This window comes from Calonectris borealis, chromosome 1, assembly GCF_964195595.1.
Source record: "Calonectris borealis chromosome 1, bCalBor7.hap1.2, whole genome shotgun sequence".
Taxonomy (NCBI): Eukaryota; Metazoa; Chordata; class Aves; order Procellariiformes; family Procellariidae; genus Calonectris; species Calonectris borealis.
The window spans coordinates 25894736-25913946 of record NC_134312.1 but is presented as its reverse complement, the minus strand read 5'-3'; the positions used below and the strand labels follow the sequence as shown (position 1 = coordinate 25913946).

Here is a 19211-nt window from a genome sequence, read left to right as displayed (position 1 = left end):
AACATGTGATTATATATGAATGTCAAGTGGCAATCATTATAGGAAATCTCTGCTCTTACTCTCTATCATTAACTGTATTGCAGTACAACTGTATAATTTTCTTGCAATTTTTTCCTGACCAGCTCACCTCAGGGAGATAGTGTTTTCCATTGTCATAAGACAGAATTGCACTTCCAGTTATTCTCAGTGCTTAAAATATGTGTTTTGATGCTGGAGGTTTTCCTTCTGAAATACTGATAAATATTAACTTAAAGAGAAAAGTGTTTCTAAGTGACTGAAAGGTACATAAAATATTTTATGGAAAAAGCTGCAAGTCCTGAGGAAATATTTTTGTTTCATTTTGCGTGCAGCAGACATCAAGTGAGCAGTTTTTGTGTTTTCTATTGCACAAGTGTTTGAGCAGTGTAATTTTACCACAATTGAGACTAACTGTGATATAATACTGGCAAAGAGCGTAGAGAAGGAAGAGCATTTTGTAACTGCTAAGTTTAATTTTTTATTATGACTATGAGTAAAAGCACACTCCACAGTTCTCATTATATATTAGGTTTTCCTTTTGTGGGGTTTCATTGGCAGAGATAGGAGAATTGCAGTTATTCACAGAAAATGCCCTGGCACTTCACTGCGTAATTCAAAGATGCATTCAGAACAAATAATGAATTACAGGGTAATATTAGGACCCACTGTTAAGTAGTTTCAAGTGATACCTGCCATCCAGATACAAAATATATTCCTGGAGTCAGAAGTGATTGAATTGGGAGATTAGCACTGGCAAGGAAATAAAACAGTAATTACACCAAACCTGAGATCTCTTTCTCCCTTACTGTCCTCGCTCTTGGGGTCATTTACCTTCCCTTCTGGTTTTGTGTTTGCATGTCATTAGAATAAACACTTTATGACAGATTTCATTTCCAAAGTGTGAAGATAGTGTTACACATTTGTTCAGCTTCTCTTAGGCTTGACTGGATAAATTCACTTTTTGTATTCAGATCCATTCATGTAAGTGGAAGACCAGATGGATCTCAATACAAATCAACAAATTCTTGGTAACTGAAAGCTAAAATTATTAGGTGGCCTAAATGCTGAACATCTGTTGATGTAAATAACAGGTCCTTGTTCAATGTTTTTGATGTTTTTTTCTCGTATGAAACAGTGATGAAATTACAAATTGTGAAATAAAAATATTTTTAATCCATGAAAGGCTTTAAAAAAAATTATTCTTTAGAACTAAAACTAGCTGAAATAATGTCATCTTTTAACAGGCAATTAACAGAACAGATGACTTTGTTTACATAGCATATTTGCAGGAAAGAGAAGATTAAAAGTCCCAAAGGTTTTTGACATGATCCCTAATGAATGTTCTACACAAGAGTGTTTTTCTGTATTTGTATAAAGTAAAAAGGAGACATTCTAAAATATAAACATCAGATGGAAAATTCAGACTGAGTATCAGGACCCAGAAGTTGCATGAATCACATTTATTGGTTGTAGATATTGTCTTTGTGGGTATCCAGAAAGTCTTCAACTTAAATCTTTCACTTAAGACTTGAAGTATAAAGCCTGATGTGAAAATTTGCACTCAATACTCCCAGGATCAGACATGAGATTATTATCAATAGGTAATCATAGAATCATGGGGAGAATGGGGTAAAAAATCCTACTGGAAGTACTCACTAATGCAGTAAAAGATGAAAATTAGTTGTTGTTTCCTTTGGATGCCAATGCAAACATGCAACACATCTGTTTATACTACTGGCATAATGCTGCATTAATTTAGTAGACTTGGGACTATGCAGCTAGTCCATGTACTGTGTCAGAGTCCCAGTGCAACACTAATCAGCCGAAAGCACCCAGACGACTCTGCCTGATCATTCTTTCTTTATCAGTATTTTGCAGAGCTCTGCTCCTACCCTCTCCCTTTGAACATCTTGTAGCAAACTGCTAATCCTCCCGTTTCCCCCTGAATTCACAGGGAGTTCTGAGTGCTCTTCAATTTACAGACAAGCTCAGCATCTTGCAGAATCAGCACCTTGATTTTTGGGGGCTTAAAGAGGAAGACCTAGCAAGGCATTTTCTTCTTTCCAAATAGTAATTTAGAAATGTATAAGTGTTAGAGAATTATTTTAGAAATGTTAATGGTGTCAAAGAGTGTTTTTATTTTTGTGGGAGTTGCATATCCAAAGTTCATGCCAAGGATTTTATTTCAGGGTGTTGCCTACATAGAAACTTCTTTATATGTCACTGGCTTTTTATTCTTCATAAATATATTTTTTGTCTTTTCCCACCCCTAAGATGATGTTGGAGCAATTCCAATAAAGCATTTTCCAAAACATGTTGCAGATTTACATGCAAGTAATGGTTTTTCTGAAGAATTTGAGGTATGGCTCTATGACGTCATCTTTCTTCTTGGCACATACAAATAATGTTAAGTTTAAATGCCTGGAAACAAAGAACTGGGCATTACATTCTGACTGGGGGACTAATTTCATAAATGCATGTAAATATGAGTACTGTGAGCCCAGTAAGGACTCTTTATGCATAAAGGCTAGGGAGATTTGTAAAAGCTAGCAGGACTGGGATGCAAATGGGAATGTTTATCACTGTGATAAAATACTAAATGATTGTGTGAATAACTATGCAAAGATAATGCAGTCTATATGGTTTATCAGACACAGTTGTAGATCTAAAGCTTTTCCAACACTAATGCAAATTGAATTTTGCAGTAGCTGCCCACATTCACTTGCTCCATTTACAGAGAAAAAAAAATGGAATAATAATGAGTATATGTGGCAAGACTTCTGATTAACAGGGGAGCTAATGTAGTCTTCATATGTGATAGTGAAAGCTTTACAGTTCCTTTCCTAAAGTATATGGTTCGTAAGAGGTATTTCAAAATTTTAAAACATACGCTCTCATCATATAATGTTACTATCACCATATGTAACTAATGAACTTCATTGTTTTTCACATTCGTATGCATTACAAGCAATTTAAAGGTAGATATGTTCTAACTTAATTCACATAAAATAAACATTATAAACCCAAATTCTGTAATTAAAGCTGTGCTATTAAAATTCTTGACAAGTGATTTCTAACAAAATCAGTCAGTTGGGATGGAAACAAGTTTTTTAATTTATGTCTATTAATTTAAAATATGATTGTAATATTCCTGCTGCAAAACCAGAAAGTAATACTGAAAGTAAATAATACTGAAAGTAAATACTGAAAGTAAAAAAAATTAATAGTTTTGCATCTTGTGGTTTTGCTTTTGCTTCCCCAGCCTATGTGTTGTGATCTAATGGACCAAAACTTCCATGTCGTTCACCTAGCCTTCTTCATCAGCATTTCTCCTCCAATTCTTTTAACATTGAGAATATCCATCTGATTGTGGGACCAAACTTGTAAATACTTATGAATGTCCAGTACATGTTCATATGTTACACATGTGCATACGCACTGACAGGACTGGGCTCCGGCTAGGCTGGCTGTTAATAAGAGCAGATATTGAAGGACTCTGTGTAAATACAATGGTAACAAAGTTCTTTCACCATTAGTGAGGACAGCAATACAGAAATCAAATTGTTCATCCTAAATTGTTCTTTTCCTAAAATTGTTCTTTTCCTAAATTACAGCAGTGATCCAAAGACCAAATATACTACATCTCACTGAGCTACACCCACACCATCTGAAATATTTCATGCTTGTTTTAACTATCACAAAAAACTCAGTGTCCTCATCATTTCTTGGAGATTCTTTTTGGCTTTACAGGCTACCCCAGAATTAGTGTCCTGGTCTTTTCTCTACTGATAAAGAACTTAGAAGATATGGAAAAATTGAAATATAGTTATTGTCTTTGCAGAGTCAGCATACATTTGGAGAGTACAGGGGTGGTTCACGTTTTTTATTTATATTACTATAAAACAACTCATATTTAAAATCTGATTTTCAGACTGGTAACCACTTTTCACGTATATATATTTAAATAGCTGAAAGTGATTAATATTAAAATAAATCCTAAAAAGTGTTGGGAAACATTATTATAGTACTTTTACTGATGACACATATTTCCTACTTAAGAATGTGGACCTTATAAATGCTTGAGTTTCCTGTCAGTCAAAGTAATCAATAAAATAAATTAATTATGTGAGTCTTGCAGACTTTGTGCCTGTCTTCTCAGGCCTGTCTCTTTCTTTATAAAAGCCTTGGGTTCATTGAGAAACTGGTGGCAGACTGAGGGCTGTAATGCTGTCCTTCACCAGCGTGCCATGCGGCTGGCTGAGCGGCACGCTGTGCAGCTCCAGGGAAGGTTTTACAGCTGAATGCAAAGAGAGCAAAAGCATTCCGCAGAGAAACTAATGCAGTTATAAGGACCAATAACAAATCCAATGAACAGTTAAATATATAGATAATCTGGATAAAGTCATTGATGTTGCTCATATGTATAAGCTTTTACCAGCGTAAGGTCTAACATTAAAGCTAAAGATAGGAAAACAGATGCCAGTATTTTATCAGGAAAATTACCTCTTGTTTCCTTTAAGAGTTATGTCAAAATACTCAGCTTTGTTGTTATTACGGAGATAATGTATTGCATGACCATAACTGTTTTCCATATAGTAACTGTAATTTATATAAACACTTTTATCCATTTGTTCTGTGCTGTGGAATTTGATTTTTTTTACTTTTTTTGCATTCATTCCCTCATTAGACACTGAAAGAGTTTTATCAGGTAAGGAATTATTTCACTGCATTTTTTTTAGCAATGAAGTAGTTGTAAAATATCATAGATAATTGGGTATAAGGTTGTGGTTCTTTTTGTGCTGACTTACTGTATTTTAAGACATTTTATGTATCTTAATATTTACTAACATATGACATACTTTTTTTTTTTTCAGGAAATCCAGAGCTGTACTGTAGATCTAGGTATTACATCAGACAGCTCTAATCACCCCGACAACAAGAATAAGAATCGATACATAAACATTGTTGCTTGTAAGTAAATGCATTACTTGGTGTTTTGTTTGAGAAATAATTATAGGCAAGTATAGATTTATACTTTATTAGAGGGAAAAAAAATACCTCTACATGGAAAGCTCTGGCTACTGTTCGGCAAAATGCTTGGAGAGGAGTAGCATGCAATTTCACATGCCTTCAAGTTAGTCCTCTGCTGCTTTGATGAGCATGTCTTAGCAAGACATATTTGTGTCTTCTGTGATGACCCAAGGGAGTTGGGAAATTTCATTATAATGCCATTATAAAGCCAAAGAAGCTGTGTTTTGATTGCCAAAATTAATCCATCTTTAATCTGGAATAATGATGATTTATCCTCTCCAGGAACTTCACAATCCCTGGATATATTTACTGTATATATAAATATAAATGTACTGGGTTTATGTTGTATTGTGCCCTGCCACAATGTAATAGATCAGCTCCATTAGCCAGGACACACGTTTTCCCATTGTGTCGCCCTTCTTCACTATCCCAGATTTTTTTTTTCTGAAATACATTTATTCAGTTTTGTTAATCTCTCTTTGAAGCTATTGCCTCTGGGCTCTGGGTCAAAGTATTTCAACTTTGTTCTGATAACAAGAAGCTCTAAATTAAATATATGTTCAGCATTCAGCGTCACTAGAGCTTAATAGAAAAAGAGACAGAATCAGCCCATCTGGCAGAAGACAATGTAAACCAGCAGCAAGAAATCCCATTCCACCTGGCTGAAGATACCTCTAGAGGGATGGAAAGTCAGGGATTTTCCTCTGCCACTCTGTGTTTGTATCTGATCGTACAAAAGGTGCCAACCCAGCGGCTTTTTTATCAAAGGGCAGTGCGCAAGCAGCTTAGGGCAGCTCAAGTAGCAAGAATTGCCCTGTGCAACTGAATCAAGTCTCTAGTCCTTATAATCAGTGCAGGCTACAGAAAGCTTCAGCTCTCCCTGAGGTAGCCACTGCTGAGACTCTTCAGCTCACCAGCTTCTCCACAGTCTCATTGCTCTCCAGCCTCTGCCCTTTAACTTGGGATTAATGTGCCTAGACACTGGTGCCTACTGTTGTTTGAGACATCCCACCGTATAGGCTTGGCAGTCGCGACACAGGACTTACAGAAGACCCGTGCCCCTTCACAAGCAGCAGCTGGAGGCTGTAGGGGAATATGTCATGGTGCCTAAAATGATCCCAGGTGCTGTTCAGGCAACTAAATTCTGTATCGCTTGAATCCTTGGATTCATTAGTTTATTTTTCTGCAAACTAGAATTTTGAATCTGATTCATACCTAAGCACAGGATGTTTGCATATGTGGTTGTCACTGTATTAGTCTTATGTATTGTAAAAATCCATTTCAGTATTTTTTAAAAAGACTTCTTGTAGAAAGAATATAATACTTGCAGAAAACTGTTTATTTTCTCCCTTGTTTTACTACAGATGATCATACTAGGGTTAAATTAGCACAGCTTGCAGAAAAGGATGGAAAACTGACTGATTACATTAATGCCAACTACGTTGATGTAAGTGCCCTTTTCTATCTGACAGCCTATTCCTCTGTCAGTCTTTTCTGTAAAAACTGATGTACGGAGGTGAATAGACTTAATAAAAAAAAAGTATCACAATATTACAGGTTTTGTTAAAAAAAACTTTAATGATCTAAGTTAAGCCTAAAAGTTAAAGCACAGGTAAAACTCCAGTTCTTTCTTCAATCCATCTTGATACTGTAGCAGCTGCAGCTTAGCTAAGAGCTTTATGAAACAAAAAATGTTCTGTCATATCTGAGTCATTTTAGAAGCATTTAGCATCTGAATGTTTGTTCTTTTATACATTTTTGGTAAGTGGTTAATTCTTCTGATAATCTCATGAGAGGAAGATGCCATTTGGCTGAGAGCCTCACCAAGGTACCAGTTTTCGTTACCTAGTAATTTACATGTGAATGATCTTGATTCATTTTTTAAACCACTATCATAACAGATGTCTCATGATCACTATCATGTCAACATTCTGCCGGAACACGGGCACTTGAACATATATCCTATTTGTTGGAATGATAAACATTGACATAACAGTTGCATTCATATGTCATCTGGTACCACAGGGCTTCTGCGATTTGGATAGTTACAAATTCAAAAGTACTTAAAAGCTTTTGAGGTTCTTTAAAAATAGATACATAATATGTCATGTACTCCTCCCAACCTCCTTTTGCTCGCGGACTGTGATTTGACAAGTGTCATTTGTTATATTTCAATTTAGGGCTACAACAAGCCAAAAGCCTACATTGCAGCTCAAGGGCCACTAAAATCGACAGCAGAAGACTTCTGGAGAATGATATGGGAACATAACGTAGAAGTTATTGTGATGATAACTAATCTTGTTGAGAAAGGAAGGGTATGAGTACCTTTGTCTATTATTTATTTCTCTGATGTTGATAGATCTACCTCTAGCAGACTCCTTTTTCTCCTTTAAAAATCTAGTTTAGGCATTTATTGAGCGAAAAGCAACAGCTTGTAGTAGTTGCTTGTACTATATAGAAGTATAAAGTTGAGGATTTGTAGTATGAAACTAAAGAAAACATTTAAACTCAATTGTCAACAACAAGTCTTGAAAATACCGTGTTCTACCTGCAAAAAAAAATTGTCTTATATTGAAAAAAAGACTTCTTGTGTATATTTAAGAGTGGCCAGACTATGGACCTTGTGCCACATTCTGCAGCAATCTGTTCTCCGTCATTCTTTCTCAGGGGTGCCTTAGATCCTGGAAAGGAGAAGGCTGTAGTTCAGGTGAATTTTTCTGGATATTCACCGGCTGCTCCCTTTTAACATCCTGTGGGACCCACAGTTCTTTTCCTACTACATGACTAGATACACGTTTGTCCAGTGAGACAAAATGAGGTCAAAGCCCATCACAGGATGTGTGTGTCTCTGGTTATGTGATGGGAATATGCATGTACCCTGGGGTCACATGAGGAGACATTGCATCACACTTGCCACATACTGGCAGCAATGCCTAAAATGCATGTAAGTCTTGTCATATGACCTATTAAGCATCTATCAGATGATACAAACACAGCAAATGTAGATAAGGGCCGCACAGAGAGTACCACTTCATTTTTAATATCATGCTATAAACATGGACTCTTCTAGTACTCCTAGAGAAGGCTATATGGCTACCCAACCAAAAGGCTGGACATCACAGCTCTCTGCTGTATATTCTGGCCGCACGCAAGCTCACTCTTATCTCACTGATCAGATATAAGTATACTCTGCCCATGCTATGAACTAACCAAAAGCCACATACGACTCTAGTGACTTAAATGTATTCCTATTTTTCCTATAGATTATCTGTTACTTTCTTTAGATTTTAGAGTGCCTATAGAATGGCAAGTTCCACAATATTAAAGTCCTTTAACTCTGATATTATGATTTAAACCTCTCTTTTTTGGAGTATTCCAAATAAAGAGGATCTTTGCACAGCCATCTCTCTTTACAGCATAAAATACACATTATTTGTTCTCTTACGCTGAAGATCATGTCTATTATGAACTGGGTATATGGAGAGTCCCTTTATGTTTTTGTAGTTGACTGTGCTCTTAAATTTGAACATTTCAGCTTGCTAGTTTGACATTTTGTTTTCTTTCTCTTTTTCTCTGTTTTTCATTCACTTTCTAACAGAGAAAATGTGACCAATACTGGCCTGCCGAAGGCAGTGAAGAATATGGGAACTTCTTGGTTACTCAGAAGAGTGTTCATGTACTTGCCTATTACACTGTGAGGAATTTTACTCTTAGAAACACCAAGATCAAAAAGGTTTGTGGCAGCCTGAAAACATAGTTTGGCCAAAAGGGAGTGTTAGAAGTTGCTCAGAATATTTTTAAGGCAGTTGGCAGCTCTTTTCTGTTGTATAGGTAAAGCTGAATCCTGTAGGTCTCAGCCAGCCAAGTTGCTTATCAACTAGAGTTAATTTGACCAGGTCAACAAATTGAGAAGATACTGGCCTCAGCTATCACTTCTCCTTTTTAAGGACTGAATTTTTACCCCCTGCAAAACAGGTGAATCCACACCTTCTTTTATTGTAATCGGAACGCTCTCAGCTTAGCAGTGTGACATTGGCTACTTTGAGGGGCGTTCTGAAAGCTTAATTTATTTCAGCCACCTAAATGTTAAGACATCTAGTCTCTCGGCCTCCCTGTACAATTAATGGCTAAAGTACAGCACTTACTGTCAAGTAATTTATTCTGCCTATTTTAGGAACCAATCTTTGAATGAGATGATCTGCTCTCTGAAAGTATCCCTGCCTCTGAGTTGCCATTGAGGGAGGGAGCTTAGAAAAGCAGCCTACACAAGGCTACTTCCCTTGTAGATCACTAAAGTGAGTGAGGTGAATCCTACTCTTTCTGTCCACCCAGCAGAGGAGCAAAGTGACAGAAATAGCTGGTGACTCTTAAGAGCAGCTGTAACTTCTTATCCCTCCAGTGCTCTTAGCCTTTCTCTGTGGCTTTCTAAGGGACAGTGCCAGGTCATTTTCCCATTGAGAGGGCAAGCTGATGGGACAGAAGCACTAGCCCTTCCTCTTTCTTTGAAAGCTGGAATATTCAGAGCCTGGTGGCATGCTGTTGACTAAATAGAGACAGTACTAATTCAAGAACTATCAGGTATGGAAATAAAATTATGAAGAGTTGCCCTTCAGATGTGGGCTGCTTACATATGGAATTATTTTTCTGTTGCAGGGTTCCCAGAAAGGGAGGTCTAGTGGACGTATAGTAACTCAGTACCATTATACCCAGTGGCCTGACATGGGTGTTCCAGAATACACGCTGCCCGTGCTCACCTTCGTGCGGAAGGCATCGCATGCCAAGCGCTACGCTGTCGGGCCTGTTGTGGTTCATTGCAGGTGTGGTTTTTACCGCTGTAAGGTTCACTCTGCTTTTGTTTTGCAGAAAAAAGAATTTTTCAGTGGTGGGTTAAGCAAAATTTCACTCTCACATTTAACAATTCTTGATGGAATAAGATTAATTTCTTAGCTGGTATTTCCATCCTTGGTAAGGCCAACTAATCAACTGTCTGTGCCACTTGTATAAGTCTTTGTAAACAAGATGCTGCTGCTCTGCACTATGTTCTTTTTTTTGCAAAAATGCTTTTCTTTTTACTTTTTTGCACATTTCTATACTACTCCCTTGATTGCTATGAGCTTACCAGATACATACATAGCAGTAATTGTTTCATTTCTGCAAATATATCATTAGGATGTTTTTGGCTCATGCTTTCTTTGGTGCAGGGATACTCTGTAATCCTAAGAGGAGCTCTGTCCACAAAAGAAGACTCACTCTATTCCTGGCTGAACTACAACTCTGCTGTTGTTAACATTACTCTGCGCTCTAGCAGTCATTTGCAATGGAGGAGCATTCTGGGGAACGGTTTGAGGTCTGCATGTGCCGCAGTGTGCAGGCAGGTGTTCTGTCAGTGCTCACTAAAACTGGGCAGCTCAGGGAAAATTGGTTAAAAAGGGCTTGTAGGGCCTGGAATGACTTCACAATGCCCGTGAAGGACCGGGTTATTGTAAAATATATAAGCAGGTTCTGGTTTTCCACTGTAGTACCTCACCTTTGATGGAACATTTGGAAAGAGAACCTCCTGAATTCTGTCCTTCTGGAGCTGACTCTGAGGAAGCCAACAGGTAAAGTCGCCTCACAAATGCTGCAAATGAAGATATTTTATTTCTGGGATGATCTAATCTGACTGAAATCTGTTTTTAGCTTGGAAAATGAAAACACATTTTTGTTGTTCTGCTGCTATTTACATCCTGCCTGTTCTTGGGAAGTTCAAGATAAGAGTTTCCCCAAAATGCCAAGTCTGAGATCTATGCCAGCGGGCTGAGAGATCAGCAATACATTATAAGTCATTAAATTGAGTTTTTAAAAAGTGAACAGTGGTAAGTTGTGTGGCTTCAGTCAGACCTCTCCATTGGGTCATAGGTATTAACTCACCTCTGTCTGTAGGCAGTTTTATTCAGCTTTTAGTTCACCTGTGCCCATGCACTATGGAATTTCAAAGGAGTCCTCTCATGTTAGAAATGTAACTTCTATTTGTCTTTACAGGCTATATGGAGGACACAGATGACGAACTTCATGAAACCTTTTTTAGCTATTTTTATGTTTTGGTACTTTTCATGTTTTGTCTTTCATAACAAGTACAGATGCTGTCTGGTAGTCTTTACCCTTTTTTCTGTCTAATAGTGTGTTAATAACCTGGACCTTTCAGATTTATATCACGTTTATTTAGACAGTTTATTACAGCAATCTGAGCTCACACTACCCATGCTTTGTCCCACCTCTGTGGAAGAAATTAGATGACTGAATTAGCATGTACAGACTGAGCTTGGATCTGCCCGTAAGGGATCATGCAGACCCAGCACAGTGTTGCTGTCAAGTTACATGTACTGGATACACATAACGTTTCCTCATAACTTAGAGAGGGGAATTACAACTGACTAATTCCCATATATGACTATATAACAAAAAATGACCTCTTGACCTTGTACTCCCTACCCAGATATTTTATGAAAGAAAAAGTTGGGTTTTAATCTTACAATACAGCCGTTTTTCTGCTAAATGAGTCAGAGTTCATAACAGGAGTGAGTTCATTAAGCCTTTCTTCTGCATCTTCCCTTTTTAAGAAGGGTTTCAACCATTGCTTGCCATCTTAGCTGTATCTGAAGAGCACTAAGCTTTTTCTTTTACAGGTGTATCTTCAGCAGCTGTGCCACTTCCTGGGGTTTTCCTCAGTCCGGTATCTTTGAAATCTCCTGCATCTGTAATGGGTGGCATAATGCAACTTTCCCTTTAAAGTGATGTGTGTTTCAACATAGAAGAACTTGAGCACGTTAACTGTGCCCAAATGCTGATATATGCCACCCTTTTTAGGTATACTTGACAAAGTATCCTAAGGAATATCAGAAGCCTGAAAATTGCAGACCTGCAGGAAACCCCTTAGTTCTATTTCAATTGATACTTTAAAAATCGTTTGAGAAAATGATCTTTAGATCTATTCTTGCACAAAGAAAAAGATGAGTTGAAAAGATTTTTCTTCATTACCAGCCTTGAAGTTTCAGCAAAGTATATCATATAATAAAGCAATTTGTAGAGAAAAATCTTCCCTATACATCAGTTTGTTGAAAAAGCTATGCATTAGAAACAGTTCTTTTCATTATTGTTTTACTTCAGGCTCAAGACTATTTTCTTGTTTTGTAGTGCTGGCGTTGGAAGGACAGGCACATACATAGTGTTAGACAGCATGCTGCAGCAAATTCAGCATGAAGGAACAGTCAACATATTTGGATTCTTAAAACACATACGTACCCAAAGGAACTACTTGGTGCAGACTGAGGTAAGAATAAAATATATATAGCGAGAGACTATTTCTGTTTGCAGGAGGAGAGATGATACAGTCCTCTTCTTGGCACCGCCAGACAGACTGGCAGCCAGTCACCAGACTGGACTTTCCCTTTTGCTTCCCTTGTTTTTAAAGAGACATCCTTCTAGGCCCACTTAGAGCAATGCACTAGAGAAGTTACCTATCTGTGGGCTCTTATCTGTTTATTAGGGAGGACTCAGGAGAGAGAAAGTCTGTATAAATCATGCTTCCCGCAGTAGCACTTTCTTGGCAGGGCATGCTTTTTTGTCATAGGTTTTTTTAAGGAAATGCCATTGTCAGGTGTTCAGATCTTCACTGAACCTGATCAAACAGTTGATATCAGGCAATAAAAAGTAGGGAAAAAAGCTGTTTCAGACAGAAGATTATCTATAGCTGGCTTAAACCGAAGATTATATATAGAATAGTGAAAGACTGGAAGAAAACAGTAAGGACAACAGCAGGGCATTTGAAAGTCTATTTCAGGTTTCAAGAACAGGTGGTTAGATTCCCCAGTGCCTTTCAATAGAAAAAAAGGTAATCAACAACAGCATGGGCCCTTGTTCCAAAGGATGTGAGAGAGAAAATAGAGGATAGCAGTAGGAACCAGGAGTGATCACTTTATTGCAAGAAAGGCAGGGAGAGTCGCATAACAAGCTGACTTGAAAATTTGACTCAAGGCTATGCTTGCGTTTTTAACTCTGTTCTGTGAACATGAGATACCACAGGTGGTGGGGATTGGTATTATATCATATATACATTGCATGTGTAGTTCAATTGCGCTTGTAAATGTGTACTGTCACTGCGGAGGAACAGCCTTTACTGTAGAGGATCACTTTTGAGAAAACTTCCCTACAACAGCACGCTCTGAAGAAATACTGACCACGTCAGAAGTGGCAGCATAGCCAGAGGTGTTCAGGGGAATCTGAAAATAATTAGAGCTCGGATGTTTGGTTTTATTTTCCTAGGAGCAATATATCTTCATTCACGATGCATTGGTCGAAGCAATACTCAGTAAAGAAACAGAAGTTCTTGAGACTCACATTCATGCCTACGTTAATGCTCTCTTGATACCTGGACCAACAGGAAAGACCAGACTGGAGAAACAATTCAAGGTGAGCTCTCCGAGTTAGTAACACAAAAAGCTTTAGACTTGCAAGCTTGAATGACTTAAAAGTAGGTATCTCAATACAACTTTCATTAGCTTTCTCTATCTAAAATATAACTGCTGAGCCTAAATTCGGAGCAATTTAATAAATGCATGCAGTCAGTTGGGACAAAAGAATTATTTGCATGCTCTTAAACAAGGAATTTTTTTAAAAAAAACAAGACCATGAGAAACAGGCCAGTAAGTAGATCTAACTACATGCCTTTGCAAGAAGATCCCAAAGGTAAAACAACAGTCCGGAAAGATGTCATTCTGGCAAAAATGTCATGAGCTATATTGATCAAGCAACATATTCCCCTCAGTGTATAGCACTGGCTAGAAGACAGACTTCACCTCAGCAGGTGATGAGTGAACACTTCAGGTGCTTGTGGGTGTGGAGATCAGTGTGTACATGCACGGGACTTTCAGTCACCCAGAGAAAGAGCAGACCCATCCGGGTAACAGCCCAGAACCTATGAGAGAAACAGCTCATTGACTCATGGAGAGAACGGGAAGTCGAGCTCACTCACTGGGTCACTTATAGAGGAAACACAGAAAATCCTACCTTTTCAAATGAATTTGAATCCAGAGAAGTCAATCAGACTTAAATGTTTTCCAGATTATGTGGCAAAACAGACTTTGCTCTCCCTAATTTAACAGGAAATGAATTATTAGAACCTTTGTCTTCAAGGATTTTAATTCTAAGGAGGACTGCATGGGATAATATGTATTCTTTCTACAATTAGCTATTGGATCATAAGTAAAAAACTTAAGCGGATAAGTCTGTAGATAATGTCAGTACATAATGAGGCTATGAAAAATATTAAGATATTTATTTTCTGAAGTATTTTGGTCAGATAGGCACAGTAACTAGTATTTCTTCAAGATACACAGAACATATACAATACAGAATACAGAACAATATGGAACAACAGAATAGGAACAACATACCAAAGGATTTCACAGTTTGCTGCTATCCTGGCTTGAATGATCCAACAGTGTTGCACTGTTTTTATCTAGGGAAAAGTAGGGACTCTTTTCTCAGTTGTGATGTGCTTGGAGAGATAAGCATCCCACCTTTCCTACACAGATGAAAGAATAAAACCCATAATATATACAAACAGAGTGTGTAAATATATATAAACACAGAGTGTGCAGTGCAAATTGCAGGGGCCATGTAGAGCTCCAATTTCAAGAGCTTAAATCTTATCAGAAAAGGACATGTCTCATTCAATCTCATTTTCCTTTGCAAGTTAAAATTATTAGACTAATAACAAAATAAAAACAAAAATGTGGAGTCTTGTTTAAAATGTGGAGTCTTGTTTAACTGAAGAACTGTTTTAGATGAAAAAAATTTGTGGTCTAATTCATTTTGATGGAACTTCCCTGGCTTGCTCTCTATTTTTCCAAAGCAGGCAGTTTCTGAAAGCTACGCATGCCCAGCCCAAAACATCACAGAAAAGTCTTTTGAATTCTTTTGAATGTTCTGATTAATCTGGTTGATTTTACTAGCAATCAAAAAAAACCAAACCCTAAAAACTAGGAAACACCTGCTTTCCAAACTTATTTCAGGCCTAAGCAGTATATATACAGTGGTGTATATACATATATACTCGTTCCTTCTCATACTCTTGTCTATTTGAATGGTATTAGTTGAAACAAGTAAGTCAATGAGACCCCCCCCAGATCAGTCCTATTTCCCTCTCACAGGTTTGGAGAGAAAATCAGGAAGCTCATAACTGGGATATCTAGAGACGCCTCACATCAGGAGCTATACTGTCTGTATAACAATGCCAATTTTTCTGCACAGACATTTACTGTTTTCCAAAACTATTAAAGTTACACAAACAGCTGTGCAGGCAAAATGGAAGCGACATCAGGATGGCAGCAAGCACTGTGGGGCTGGATATGGAACAACATAAAGTGTCATTTCCTTCAAAGATACGCTTATCGATCTAGGGCTCAAGAATTATTTGAACTGATAAAACAGTGAAGAAAAAAGATTCTGATGACTTGCTAAGCAGTTTAGCCAGATAACTAGATACCTAAGGTTAAGAGGGACAGCTAACCTGCAATACATGCACCCTTCTGTTTAACGCAGCTAATGAAGGAATGGCTTTTGTACAGTTACCTGATGTTTTTAACTTCATTGTTTCAGTTACTGAGCCAGTCTAACACACAGCAGTGTGATTATTCAACTGCACTCAAACAGTGTAACAGAGAAAAGAACCGAACTTCGTCCATCATTCCTGGTAAGCTTGTTCAAATTGGCTTCTCTGGGTGGCAAAATGTTTATGAATTGCGTGTGTCAAACCTTTAATCTTTCCTCAGCAAGAACTGAAGACATCTGCATTGGTGTGGAACAATGATGTTCTGTAAAGTACTTTTAGTGAAGAAATTATTTAAGTACTACACATAGGAAAACAAAATAGATGGCTGGATAATGCTTCATCCTGACTGATGGAGCTTAATATTATCATTACTATGAGATATGTGAGATAATTGCTATAATATATGAGTCATTGCAACATACGTACTAGTTCATCACTTTTTTTTACAGTGGAAAGATCTAGAGTGGGTATCTCATCACTGTCTGGTGAAGGGACAGACTACATCAATGCTTCCTATATTATGGTAAGTCACTTAATTGTTTTGGTGAAAAACAATGTCCCACTGTATAGCTGTTTTCAGAGCTGCCATGTGTCTGAGTTGGGGTGGCACAGTCCTGATTTTGAAAGCTCCTTTCTTCCATTATTCACTCTGCCTGAAAGAGTTACTTCCCCCAGGAAGTGTTATTACTGTTATTACTGTTATTACTGTTTTTAAGTTTGGTTAAGTGCATTGCATTTTAACAATCTGTAGAACCAGAAATCCCATCATAGTTTTAAAAACTGGTAAAGCTAAATGCCACCTATGGAAGGATCTTTTGAGACAAACTAAAAGTGTTAACTAACAAGCTAGTTTTTAATGGCTGTACTGTGGTTTGCCTTCCTACCTGCTCATCTTACAGAGCTTTTGCAACTGGCATAGCCCAAGGCACCATAGCTCATCAGCTTTCCATTATCTTTTTGTTCCCTGGGTTTTCTTCAACTCTTTTCCCCTTCATTAGCTGAGAGGGAGGAGTAAATACTTCCTGGACATTCAGGAAAGAGATGGGAAAGCTCCCTGCAGTGCTGTCTATGCATGATACTTCATCAGGTGCATTAGTGCAAAGGAACTCTCTTTTGTGGTAAGAAGTTGATCTGGGACATCTGTACAAATTAAGAGACCGCTAGGAATTTTTGCAGATCTTTCAAGTGTTCTTTTATTTGTTTCAGGTTTCCAGCTCCTCTGGAATTCTGGCTAATGATGTAGAACAATTAGCATGTGTGTAGGAGTTAATGTATTTTCATTCTGAGTTTTTGTCTTTTTTTTTTGATCAAAATTTTTTAAGTTTTAAAAATTATTTCAGTGTAATTGATTTTATTCTTTTCCTCTGGAAAATACTGCAATGGAAGTTTTATATTCTTCTAATACTTGCAGGAAGCCAAAGGAGGCACAAGTCTGCAATTTATTTTCTAGGCTTCTGGCTCTGTCCACTAAAAGCTTCCTTTAAATGTTAACAGTTGGGCATCAATTCTGAGTCTGTTGATTTTGTTTTGCAGGGTTACTATCAAAGTAATGAATTCATTATTACCCAGCATCCCTTACTACACACTATCAAGGATTTCTGGAGAATGATATGGGACCATAACGCGCAGCTAATAGTCATGCTTCCTGATAGCCAGAATATGGTAAGTTTTGTGGCTGATTGTTATGGGTTTATGTATGATTTTTATTAGGACTACCATTTTGAAATATGCAGGACATGAGACAATATCTTGGATTTTGGAAAAAAGCAATTGAAAATTAGTAATACTGTACTGAGTGTAAAATCCCCAAATCATCTAGTGGAAATCTGGAGATTCTTGTCTGGGCAGATTGCAACTGGCATGAGAAAGTATTGAATCATTCCTGTATAATTTATAAAAAGAGCCAAACAGGAGAAGTAACCATTATGCAAGGTTAGTTTTTGCTCCAGGACTTTTACTTTAGTTGTAATATGGCTTCTTCAGCCATTATTAGGTAAGGGGAGAAATATGAGGTTGTTTCTCTTGCTCATCTCCTAAAGTTACAAGCAAATGTTTAGCAGGGATTTATCTGACTCTAAACAGCAAAGGAAGCTCACGTGTTCATCCTGCATGTGTAATCTAATAATAAATAAATATGTTTTTCAGTTACTAGAAATGCAGGAATATCTGAGAGCTTCTAGGTTGGTACTCAGAGAAATCTTGAGGTGTAAGAGAGCATCATGTTTGGTAATGAGTTTGGAGGAAAGCCGTGCAAATGCTTTGGAGAGTCTTGCATGATTGGAAAACCATGTACAACCAAGACAATGTTTGGTTTTTTCTTCTCATCAAGTATTTTACGAATGTTACACTTCCTAGAAAACAGATGGATTTTTAAGTTAGCCCTTGTAATAAGGGAGGTTGTTTTGCCAGGAGGTGCTGGTTCATTATGATCCCAGTAAGACAGACACTCGGACTCTGTAAAGTATCATTTTAAATGCTATTTATTAGAGCTAACACTATAAAGGAGAGGGTAGTATAGATAACCTTACATCCCATCAGATAGATGCTGGGGACCCGAGTTGTGCAGCATTGAACGGTTCTCTGATCAAGGTACACCACGCCATGCAGCTCCCGTCCATGGAAAGGTTACCCCCATTTTGGTCATTCAAACTATTATAGGATTTTTTTAAAAGAAAACAACTCTGTTCATCATTTCTGCTGTCAAGCAGAAAGGATGTTCTCATGAGAACTTCTTGCTGCACTTTTAGATAGCCCCAAGGCCACGCAAGTGGCGTAATTGTCAGTGCAGAGTGGGAGCTGCCTGCAGGCTCCCATGTTACAATCCACCAGCTAAGTTTATCGTGTGGCCGTGGGCTACGGGCAGCACAACACAGCCCGAAGGCCAGGCTGGACGTGTGGCGCAGCACAGCACAGCACATGTGACTGTTATGTGGGTCACTATCTCCACAGGGTACAGTGGTCTTCTGGTCAGGATCATGACAGAGGTGTCTGAAAACCATCACGTGTGATCTTTGTAATCCCACTCAAATTTTGATTTGTCAATTTAAATCTAGCTGGCTGCCTATAATGTGACACATTATTTATTATGTTGGATTAAGTTTTGTTTTAAGAGCTCAACTTACTTTTATGGCTTCTTATTTTTTTCCTGGAGGCTGAAGATGAATTTGTATACTGGCCAAACAAAGATGAGCCTATAAACTGTGAGAGTTTCAAAGTTACTATGATTGCTGAAGAACACAAGTGTCTGTCTAACGAGGAGAAGCTCATAATCCAAGACTTTATTTTAGAAGCTACACAGGTAACACTGTCATAAATGTGTAACTCAGGACTTGATCTGTTAAAGGTAATGCCTACATTTTGTTACATTTTCTATGTTAACTGAGTGATAAAATTCCATGCCCTTGAAACACCCAGGGAGGGAGTAACCTCTATAGGTAATGTGGTGGACATGGGGAATAGGGTAGTCCAACCTCCACAGCAGTGGGATTCTGTATCTGGAGGCTGGATAGGGTGAAGGATAAGAATAAAGATAGTCAATATTTACCAAACTGATGTATGTTTTTTTCACTCT

General features: G+C 37.8%; 1 protein-coding gene across 3 annotated transcripts in view; it reads left to right on the top strand.

Moving 5' to 3' along the window:
- The window catches only part of PTPRZ1 (protein tyrosine phosphatase receptor type Z1), a 140664-nt gene that overhangs the window by 117803 nt on the left and 3650 nt on the right, over positions 1–19211 (top strand). The window contains exons 15-28 of one of the 3 annotated variants that reach the window (XM_075146875.1): positions 2293–2378; positions 4706–4726; positions 4893–4989; positions 6414–6496; positions 7230–7364; positions 8648–8782; positions 9703–9866; positions 10569–10649; positions 12223–12358; positions 13351–13497; positions 15688–15781; positions 16090–16163; positions 17174–17302; positions 18792–18938. In XM_075146875.1, the coding sequence (XP_075002976.1) occupies positions 2293–2378; positions 4706–4726; positions 4893–4989; positions 6414–6496; positions 7230–7364; positions 8648–8782; positions 9703–9866; positions 10569–10649; positions 12223–12358; positions 13351–13497; positions 15688–15781; positions 16090–16163; positions 17174–17302; positions 18792–18938 (1529 nt within the window). The remainder of the gene's footprint in view (positions 1–2292; positions 2379–4705; positions 4727–4892; positions 4990–6413; positions 6497–7229; positions 7365–8647; positions 8783–9702; positions 9867–10568; positions 10650–12222; positions 12359–13350; positions 13498–15687; positions 15782–16089; positions 16164–17173; positions 17303–18791; positions 18939–19211) is intronic. The other 2 variants (XM_075146886.1, XM_075146895.1) reach the window with 2 other exon arrangements.